The 11,783-nt window shown below is 34.9% G+C and overlaps 1 protein-coding gene across 1 annotated transcript; it reads left to right on the top strand.

The window, feature by feature from the left end:
- Nucleotides 1-687: 687 nt before the first annotated feature.
- Nucleotides 688-10,758, top strand: LOC128235434 (complement C1q-like protein 4). The gene is made up of 4 exons (XM_052950255.1): nucleotides 688-985; nucleotides 6,412-6,620; nucleotides 8,337-8,453; nucleotides 10,519-10,758. The coding sequence occupies exons 1-4, from the start codon at nucleotides 688-690 to the stop codon at nucleotides 10,732-10,734; spliced, it is 840 nt and encodes a 279-aa protein (XP_052806215.1). The 3' UTR covers nucleotides 10,735-10,758.
- The last annotated feature ends 1,025 nt before the right edge of the window (nucleotides 10,759-11,783 follow it).

The raw sequence follows: 11,783 nt of genomic DNA on the forward strand, positions 1-11,783 counted from the left end.
ATATAACTAACCATGATACGTAGTTAGTCAAATGCGTTACACAAACTAAATATAGTTTTACCGTGATTTTGTTCCGCTTGATAAAGGAAAAATTGTTGTGATTGTAACAGACTCTTAAAACGTTCATTTTTATATCGGATTAAGTGTTTGTGTGTTAAACAAAAAACGTTTATTAATACTTAATACAGTTTATATCATGTCAGTGTGTTAAGGTTTTACGTGGTCTGCAAATAAACATATGAAATATATATAGTATAATTTTCAGGGCGACGAACCGGAATTAATATCTCATATGGAAATCTCCCTATTACCCACACTGGCGATAATTAATATCAGCTGATTCTTCTTCTTTATTCAGCCGAGTGCTTATTCCTTCTTGGGAAATATTTTGTCTGGACACTCTCAAGATACAACGTACTATTGAAACATATTAACGGGCTTAAATATACACTTGTTAAAATTGAAAGTGAAGCGACGTCACATTTGTAATCAATGGTTTTGTAATGACTTACAGGCGTATATACAATGCCTTCATCGTGACATAACAAGTACAGTTTAACTGCGTGATAATTTACAATGTGTTTATAAACAACAAGAAAATAATTCGAATTCAAAATGAGCTTGATTTAATCAGTTAAATACTTTGCAAATAAATTTCAGTAAGAGAAGATAGTCGAAGTACACATCATGAATGCCTTGCTACTTATCCTGCCTTTTCTGGTTTATGCCATTTCTATGACTTATGGCAAAGGTGATGGTGAACAACGACGTGACAAAACACGTCACTCAGGACGTCGACAGGTGAGCGAAGTTGGCGATGATATCACGTCTGGTCATTGCGAACTGGAAATAACGTGTAAAGGGGACACAACAAGCAGGACACCAGTGCGACTGCCAATAAGGGGCCCGCGGGGGCCGGCGGGACGCCCCGGTGAAAAAGGACCTCCCGGAGAACCTGGGATACTCGGAAAACCAGGAGTACCAGGTAGGGAAGATTGGTAGTTTTTTGTCGTGTTTTGGAAATACATTTTATTAATAAAAAAACGGACAGGGACTAGCATAGTAGCCAAACAATTAACGATGAATAAGTTTAAAGGCGCAATGTCAAAGCTAAAAAACAGTACATGAGCGGCTTATAAAACAAAAAAAGGCATGCGCAATACAAAAGCCGCAACTTTATCACACATTCATCAAATTCTATTTCTTAAAACTTTCGTTTTTTTGTCTTTGACAATGTTGTGAAAAACACATTTCCTAGGGTTAAGGCTAGTTAATAAGTACACTCTCAGACTTTATCCTATACCGTATAATTGGTTTCCCGCCTTGGAACGTAAGCGAAAAACGAGTTTCATAGGGTTAATGTCAAAATGAGTGCATAGCCTGATACTTGCACCATCATTTATCATAAGGAGACGACTTGGTCGTGGATCTAACTTCTCATTACTCTATTTAGGATAAGGCGTAAAAATTAAAGTTTGTTTCAGGGTTTCCGATATACCCTTTTTATTGCCACGACCCTAAACCTTTGTATTACCTTGAGAAATATGCTTTATCATTGTTTGATTTGTTAAAGTTGAAAATGAAGTATTTTGACTAACATAATCAGTGAGGCTAATACTAAGTAAGTGTTCTTAAGCATACACGTTATAGTTTTTGATAACAGAACATTCTCCAAATAACAAATTCCGACCTACCTAGCATTTTTTATGGCTGAAAGATGAAGCAAACTTATTATTGTTTACGCCTAAAGACTAAAATAATGATATGCTCTGTTTTATTGGCAGCTACTAATACTTGTGATAAAACATAAATAAATTTTAAGTGTCTCCAGTTTAAACCACTCTACACCAATAGCTATTATTCTGAGTAAAACAAGCTGGTGTTTCACGAATTTAATATAATCTGGTTATAAAAATAGTTATGGTGAAATATCTATTGATAACAACGAAAGAGCCAGACACAAATATAAGATGGTCGAACAGTCGGGACTCTACGGTAACATACCTTAAATTCTTAAGATTCATTCACAAGGCAAATTAAACACAATTGTTGGGCCTAGTTTACGGGGGCATTCCGTAGATATAATTTTTAATTTATAACTGTGCTAAACAATGCAACTTCGCAATGATGGACACTTACTTCATACACAATCAGTTTCCAAATTGTAACACCTCTTAAACGGATGCAAATCAAAACCATATAACATTAATGTGAAGGTATTGAAACAAAAAACGACATTTAACAGATAAGTTCATAATTACAACTTTACCTAAATTTAGCATTAAAATGCATCAAAACATAGCTTAAAACTATAACCATTCTTCTACTTTGACTACACGATCATCTTTCGAATCTGTCAGCACATTAATAAGAACGTCAAGTGTTTTGTTATTTACTTAATTTTGGAAATCCCATACACACGCACAAATTTCGGCCCAATCTTATTTATAAAAAACATCCTCTTGCATGTTTTTTTTATCAAAATTGACGCTGTAATAGTATAATCACTGCCATGGGAAAAAATCTGATTACTTTCCCTAATGATATTAAAAAATAATAAGTCTTTTTTATGACAACAACACATCCTTATACATGATTGGCAATGGGCCGATCGATTGCTCAAAACTTTGTTTAAGGTAACAACCTTGGTAATGACATCGTTTTCAACTTGCAAAGCTTTCCTGCTTTCGAAGTTCTATGGATACAGTTGTGATATTCTGTGCTTTATACAATATTTGAGAAAATTGAAACTTCGAAAGCAGTACAGCTTTACAAATAAGCAACGATAACAGCCTAATACAAAAACACCATGTTAACAAGCACAAGGCTTGGTCCCAAAAGCACTGAACGAGATATTGAAGGAGATATTGAAGGGGATATTAAACGAGACAGAGATAGACCAACCGTTCTTTAAACTAGCTATATCAATAAATATTAGGGTTGCCGCCTTGGAACTGTCAGTGAAGGACCAGTTCACTGTTATACACTAATTGTGTAATACACAAATAGCATTACACTTGTCCAAACATTTGTTTAAATATGTACAACCATGAAGTAGCTTATTTGTTTTACGTATTATATTTTATAGATGCTTATTGTTTTTAGACGCTGCATATACTCGGAAAATGGTCTAAGAAGTAACGATTGAAAGCGGAGAAAAATGATTTTTATTTAAATTTCAAAGGACACAGACAAAATAGCCATACATACTATGACATCATGGCAGAATCCGTCGCGTTTTGATCACATTAACATTAAAACCGCATTATTTCTGCATCGTGTCGTTGCTAAAAGGAAAGTAATTACAATGTCTTTAAATTTCTAAAAACAATTCTTCTCCAATGTTTGTAAGTCTGCAATAACTATGAAAAAGAAAACAAGAACAGAATCATAAGTCGTTTGCATGGAAAGGACAAAGACTGATCCACAGTATAATTTTACGTGCTGGAGATATGTTTATTGCAGTTTTTCACGAAATGTCACGTGTCGGGGACTACTGAAGCATCCATGTATCTTGCAGCGCTTCCGTTCGACTGGTGTCGTATGGGGCTAGCTTTACGTGTTCAATTTGGTCCTACTTACTGGCAGACTTCTACAATTACACTTGAATTATATGCACGGATGTCGGATTAAATACAAAATATCTATCTAAAATACAAGTGTTAGAGGCTAAAAGTATAAAACTATTTTGCTGTCACCACCAGTAACCAAACGTTGATTATATTGAGGCTATTTTTCGAGATGCTATCTTTTAATTCTCGTGTGTGTGTACATATAAAAAAAGTGTCGTACGTCTTGTCAGACATGCTACTTTAATTTTATGTCCTGGTCAAAAAGACAAAACCTATTTTGTCGACTATAAGTATAAGGATTTCTTAAAATAGTGGAACTATTGAATGTTCAATACCTGGTTTGGCAAAATGGTTTGTCATGTGCAACTTTAAGGTCAAGCTTTGCCTTATGATCACATGTGAAGGGAACAAAAATCGAGATCTCAATAACATTAGATATAAGCATGAAACACTTGTTCCGCTTTCATACTTGAAACTATTATTATTATCAGTCATTTAACGCTTTTATTTTCTGCGCTGTCAAACTTGATTGAAGTGTTGATTTGTTTAAAAGCATTAATCTTGTTTCTGTAATGACCTACAACATAACATATTGATGCATGAAAAATAAAGTTAGGTACCTTTAAGCCAAACTTAAGATGCTTTTAATACATTCTTCTCAAGGTACTTTGTGTGTCGCTTTTTATAACAATCACAAAATAAGAAAAACAAAAGCCTAGGCTTGAAAGCTTGTTTACTTCACAATAAGACGTTGTGTGTCAATGTACGTGGAGTTTCTAAGAAAATAATTAAATTCGTATCTGCAAACAGCCTTTCGATGGAGATTTTATCGGCTCTCCTCACATTTGCTAGACCAGTGAGTTCGCCAATGTTTATTATTCTCATTAATTCTAATTTCTTGAGAACAGCTAAAGCCCGTCAAGTCAATGTATGATAAATTGGATAACAGGACATTTCCGTTCTTGGAACTATTTCTCCTAACAATAACAGTACTTTGTCTTAGACCAAATTACCGAACTACTCTTGAAGAGGATTCTCCCCTTATTGGGATCGATTTAACTTTTATATAATGCTGTTAAGCAATTAGGAATTCGCAAAAAAAACGCTGATTTACAGTTTATTATATATAGGCAGTGATGTTTAAACTTGTGAATTTGTTATCGGAAATTTAAAAGAAATCCCTGATTTAGGTTTCAAAGTTTATTAACTATGCAAACATGTGAAGAAATGAGTAATTACTGTTACGGTTATCCTTACTATTTGTTTGTTTGCTCCTTTGGTCAAACTATGTTTTGCATCTTGCACAAATTCATGCCTTTGCTTCAATGTGAATATGTGTTGTATTTATTACATACGTTTTCTGATAGGTTTAATGCAATACACTGAGAAGAGTTGTAATATTGTAAATATAGTTTATATATGATTTATTACATACACTTTCAACAAGGGGACAGTTAAAATTATGGCAATTACAAGTACGGTAATTATATCACTGTAATACCGACACCACAGTTTGTTAATGAAAAATAACTGCGCGGCTATAACCACGACACCATAATTTGCCAAACAAAAGTAACTGTGCGACTATGATCACAACACTATACATTGCACTTTGGCAAACACAAATTAATTGGCGACTAAAGTCACGACACAAAAATATGGCAAATGAACGCATTGTTTACGACTAAAAATAAATATAATTACTCTCGTTATCGAATTCATGTGTTGATTTTTCTTTTGTCTTTCACCAGCAACTGGTAAAGTTAAAATCGTTGTAAATAGTATGCATTCGTCAGATTGATGACACCATGAATGCATATTTATTCAACGCTTCAACATAAATATGATTGCTACGTAGTTATAATCATAAATGCATAAATTAAAAACACGTAATATTTGCTAATACTTAAAATCGTCAAATCTCAGTTGTCGAATGTTTGTGTTTAAAAATTCAGTAACCAAACTATGAATTTTGTTTATTTGAACTATTCCAACGTGACGACGAAGTAGATAGTTATAGATATGTCGTTCGCTTTCTGCCCATCTGTACATTCTGCTGTCTGTATCGCACACATCGATGGGTATAAAATGGGTACTTATTCCTTCCTTCCGTAAATGATATTGATATGTAAGGCTACATTTACGCCTACTAAACGCCAGCTCCGCAATGTATGCAAAGAAAATGAGTTTCGACACTTCCGTGGTGCAGGTGTGCCTTTTGTGTATTTGTACACATGTGAGTGTGACTTGTATTGCATTTGATATTTTTTTCCAATAGACATATTTCGAACATCGGATAATATGGTCGTATAACAGCATCTTTTCTTCAGATTGGTTTCAATATATTGTTACTAATTATGGCGCAAGACGGTTTTCTCCTGATTAGGACTTGCGCATATTTTGAGGTTTGCAAGCATTTCAACTACATTTCGGTGCATAGATAAACCGTCAGAACAAAAGTCACAACTACACCACGGAAGTGTCGACAACTCATTTTCTTTGCACCACCGATAGCTGTTGAGCTTGCGTTTAGTAGGCGTGAAGTTAGGGTCAGGATTGTATTTGGTACATTTGTTATAATGGGAAGTAATGGGCAGTTACCCAACAAAAGCCCATATGCGAACATTTTGTTGTTGAGTCTGCTCCTCTTACACCATAAAAGGAAATGTGTCACTTGCTAAATTTAAATCAGGCGAACACATTTTAACATTGTTTCCTCAATAGTTACAATTTTACATGAGTTCGCATGGGTTTATCTTTGTTCAATGAGGATTTGTTTGAATTGTAAACTCCCTTTTGGCATACTATTGAAACATGATTGAATTCATCTCTTCTTCAGGTAAGTCGGCGGCCGCTATCAATCAAGTTGCATTTTTTGTTGGGCTTGGGCAGAACCTTGGTCCTGTGGACGCTAACACTGACCTCATTATGGACAAAGTTGTCACCAATGTAGGCGAAGCTTACAACCCGATGACCGGAAAATTTACAGCCCCTTACTCAGGCACTTATCATTTTACAGTGGTAGTTGCTGCACAGGGGCGTCAAAAGGTAATATTGCGACACAAAGGTGTCAAATGGGTAATATTGCGGCACAGGGGCATGAAAAGGTAATATAATGACCCTGAGGGGTCCGCAGGAAATGTTTACGACAAAGTGGTGTCAACAGGTACTGTTGCTGCACTGGTCATCAGTAGGTGATAAAGCGGCACATTGGCGTCAAAAGGTTATATTGCTACACAGTTTGTTAAATGGTTATATTGCGATACAGTTGCTTTAACAGTTATTACTGCTGTTCAAGGGCTTCGACAGATTATATTGTAGCATAGGGTTGTCAAGCCGTAAAAATGCGGTACCTTGACGTCAAAAGTTATTATTGCGGCACGGTAAGGTAAACAATTAATTTGCGGCACAGGGGCGTCAAACGGTTATGTTGTTGCACATGTTGAAACAATAGAGACCATGTTGTGTCACAGTGTCGTTAACAAGAAATATTGCGTCCCGGTGTCGTCAACAGGTAATATTGCGGCACAGGGGCATCAACAGGCAATATTACGACGTGCGAGTGGCGTCAAAACATAAATTTGCTGCTCAGTGGTGTCAAAAGGCCAAACTGCGATTCAATGGCGTCAACAGGAAATATTGCTGCACAGTGGCACTTATGGTGGATTTAAGGCACAGAGGCGTCAACAGGCTATATTGCGACCTTGTGGCGTTAAAATGTAATATTGTGGCGCAGTGGCGTCAACAAGTCATTCTGCGATACAATGGCGTCAACAAGTAATCTTGCTGCACAGTGGCGCCAATGGTAATGTTGCTGTAGCAAAAAGCTATAATGCGACACAGAGGCCTAAACAGGTAACATTGCGACAAAGGGGCGTCAGCGGGTAATATTGCGTCACAGTGACTTAAAAATATAATAATGAGTCACAGGAGTATCAACACGGTAATATTGCGACACAGTGGCGTAAACAGGTAATATTGCGACACAGTGGCGTAAACAGGTAATATTGCGACACAGGGATGTCGATAGGTTATATTGCTGAACAGGTTGTTAAAATGTAAATTGTGACATAGTGGCGTCAACTGATACCCCTGCTGAATAGATGTCGACATTGGTTGTGTTTGGTTAAATGAAGAACATGGTATCGCATTTATAATACTTAGTTGCTAACCGATACGTAACCATGTTAAGAATATATATTGTTGTTGTTGTTGCGTCGATGGTCTATTTTCTTGTATAATGCATGACAAAATATTAAGCAGTCGAAATATTTATAAGACTATACGAATTTCAGAAAAATCAAACAGAATAAAACCACAGTACAATGTCATACACCAATCATATTTCTTTTGTGCGTTTGTTTGATACATTATATTAAAAGGATACTAATGCATTTCAAAATATCCATACATGTTGTTACCGGAAGTCAATACTTGTAGATTGATTCAGAAGTTTTTCGATGTTTAGATTCGAATTAGCTTTATTCAAGTATGTTCGATGATAAAACATTTGTAATAACTATGTGATATATTAAATTTAAATTTGAATATGCTTAATGAAACTAACTATTCAGAAGTTGAAACATTTGTAGTTATAATATTATATACCGATTTGAAATTTTAATTAGCCTTAATATAACAAATAGGAAGTTAAAAGAAAGTCTGACCCAACAAATGTCTTTAACATCAATAGCGATCAAAATTTTGGCATATACTTCGTTTACAATCTTTTCCTGTAGTTTATTATACAGAAGTATTTTGTAGGCTGCTGTGATGCTGATGGAGGACGGAAGGATGACGTTGACGGTGTGGGCAGAGAGCGTGCCTTACTGGGCGACCTCGTCCAACACAGCCCTCCTTACGTTACGCAGGGACCAACAGGTAACATCGTTGTTTATGTAGGGTATTATTATCAAATAGTCTTAAATCAACTCAATAATACAATCAAAACTATAATGACAAGCCAAAAGCCTAAACAATAAACCAATACCCCGTTTATAGACGGAATGCAAAAGCCTAACAGACACTTAACGTACACAACAACAACAACAACAACAACACAGAAAGACCACTCATTAATTTAAATATGTTCACTTATAACCGCCTTGGAACGATTATTGGAGCAAGGATTTATTGGGGGTTCAAACTATTTCTTAACTTCTCAATCTTATTCTATTCCAAACTTTTATCAATAATTGCAAACAAAAAGAAACGTTACGTAAGAGCCACCCGGTCGCATGGTTAATCCTTAGGCTACGAGCTGGCCAACATGTATTGTTATTATAGAAACGTTATAATGATAATGCTTAAAGCAATGCGCTTTAACGTTTAACAATCATATGCATTATATTAAAATTTAGCTATAAGCCTTGTTTCTTTCACTTGCACAAATATCCTGTTAAAAAGCACACACATCAAGTCCAGATATACACCAACATAGATACCCATTCGAAATAAATACGAAGTGTTACGACATCTTTTGTTATTTACGAAGTGTTAATTTAGTAAGTTAGTAGGCATATGTGTGGCATTCATGCAATATTCATACATTTTATCCAAAAGTAAGGTTGCATCACCAAGCACGCTGATGCCCGGACAAAAGTGTTTGGAAGGTTGGCAGTAATGCTTAAGTAAAACGATTTTTTTTTTCTTCTAGTATAAACTAACACAAACCACTGTGTGATAAACTCTTAAAACAGAAATATAGCATACGTATTTGTCTTAACTATCAGCTAGATTATTTTTTGCTTTATACAAGGCAGGTAATGCTGGCTCGGTCCTACGTTAATTCCGTCAAAGTATAACCCTTATTGATATTTGCGTAGCATTACTATAAAAACTACAATGAAATGCCCAACAACAAGATTGTACTTGTTTAAAGGCGAATAAAAATGGTATGAATATAGTGATATATGATTGCACAAAAAGATCCTAATTTCTCTTTTTGGCTTGCTTTTTGTTCAAATATACCTATATTATAGGCTTTATGCACTTACAACCAACATACATGCTTTTCAAGCCCTAATATAAATACAGGGGTGAAATGATGAGAAGATCTTTCAGGTCTTGGGTGTTTGAACTCATTAATTCTATATACTTCTAAAAGAAAACAATTACCTTGGGCGACAATTTCATTAATTTAAAACGCACTCATGTTATCTCCCGCAATATGAAAACAGTTTGTCATAATGAAATCGAAAGAGGCAGCGTGATATTGAAAAATGTCATTGTTCTTTCATGATTAAAAAACTTGTTGCCGCATGCAGTTGCAACCCTAATATTTTAACAATCATCGAGAACACTGCCACTGAACTACACACTTAAATTTATAAGACCTTTAAAACAAATTGTCCCAAAAAACTGCATTGATTTCTGATAAAGTCTATAAGGATTTATAAGAAATTAGTGGCGATTCGAACATTTTTTAATCAATTCAAAATCACAACCCCGGTCACAGTCCTTAAACATCTCGGACCTTTCATGAAGTAATGTAAACAAAACCTCTAAACCTTTTCAAACCACAACCTTAAAATTCCCTATAATATTGTAAACTCAAATATCCTATTGTCGTGTGTAACTCTGTATCTTAACTGTAATCGTCCAAACCCCAGACCCAATGGTTTAATAGCAAGCTGTTTATTTAACATTTGTATTAATGAATTTAGTCATGTAAATCGACCATACATCGCAATAAAAGCAAAGCCAAACCCACGATATCCACGAGTACTTATTTGTACCAAGTACCATTAAGCTAGCGGAACAAACATCAAAAAGTATACCCATGTATATCATCGGAGGCACCCGGGGTTAGGCAGTTTTGTCACACGGTTAATGTTATGTAAATGCCTTTGGCAATCGGTATGGAGCTAAATGTGATTTGTGATAAATATGTCACTAGAATCATTGTTTGTATTATTCATTTTTACCATTTATATTATTGTTTTAGGTATGGCTCGTTCGTCTGCAGCGCGCACCTTATCTACATGGTTACATGTATTCCTCGTTTTCTGGGTACATGCTTTTCTCTGAGGACCCGGATGTCCTCAATAAAACGGAAAATGAACTTCCGATGCTTAACGAAATGGTTGAGACAACAGAGGTCAACACCAAGAAGAATACGAAACAGAATAGTATATTACCCGAAATCAAAACAGATGATTAGTATTGTTTTGTATTGAGTGTTCAAATGAAGGATTTGTGATATGTTAACATGATCGATTTAATGAATGTTAATTATTTTAAAGTACAGGAAGTAACGCTGTAAAGGTTGGACCTTAAACACTGTTTTCGTGTGTGAATATTGTCGAATATGAATTACATTATATCTTTCATTTCAAGAAGGGTGTTGTAACGGTAATACATCAATTTCGGCATTTTGAACAGTTATTGTATTATTATGATGTTTTGTTATGAATATGCAATTGTAAAATATTTTACATATTTATTTGTAGCCCTCATAACATATTGTCTGTTGTACTTTGTTGAGTCTTTTATGTGTACAAGGAAAGCGTTTAAACAAACACTTCTCACTATTTCTTATCCTAACTTTCTCTATCCTCTTCAACAATCTTCATATCAACATTTGAACATAGCATACACATTTCAACTCTCTCTTATCTCTTGAGAATACAACATTCGATACTGAAACGGCATACACATTTCAACTCTTCCACATCCTCTACATAGAAAACCTATAGCAGCATACACACGAGAACTCTTACCCGTCTCCAGTTCGACATCTTTCACATTATACAGAACATAGAAAAACCGAACAGATCATTTATTTACCAGAAGATCATAGACCCATGTGGCCGAATATCATACAAAAATGGCGACAAAACATGTGTAAATATTCAAACATATGTATGTACTTTCGTTCACTACAGACACCATATAACATACCACAACATACAATAATCAAAATTTTAACAATACAATGAATGGTATATAGGTGATTATATTTATTATGCATATACATATACATAAACACGCACACATACACATACATAAACATACACACATATAAACACGCACACATACTTATGTTGGATATAATGAAACATTTCTAAGTTCGAAAGCCTTGTGTATAAACATACTCAGATTTTTTTAAATAGTTTCATTTTCTGTATTGATCAACGCAAATAATTTATACATACTAGGATGTTGTCTATAATACCTAGGTATAAATATCATTCTTAGTTCAATAAGTAA

This window comes from Mya arenaria, chromosome 5 (genome assembly GCF_026914265.1).
Source record: "Mya arenaria isolate MELC-2E11 chromosome 5, ASM2691426v1".
Classification (NCBI taxonomy): Eukaryota; Metazoa; Mollusca; class Bivalvia; order Myida; family Myidae; genus Mya; species Mya arenaria.

Excerpts from the sequence above, each read along its gene's own strand:
- LOC128235434 (XM_052950255.1), top strand. The coding sequence starts at position 688 with ATGAATGCCTTGCTACTTATCCTGCCTTTTCTGGTTTATGCCATTTCT. Across the intron at positions 986-6,411 it reads CGGAAAACCAGGAGTACCAG|GTAAGTCGGCGGCCGCTATC; the intron begins GTAGGGAAGATT and ends TCTCTTCTTCAG. Across the intron at positions 8,454-10,518 it reads CGTTACGCAGGGACCAACAG|GTATGGCTCGTTCGTCTGCA; the intron begins GTAACATCGTTG and ends TTATTGTTTTAG.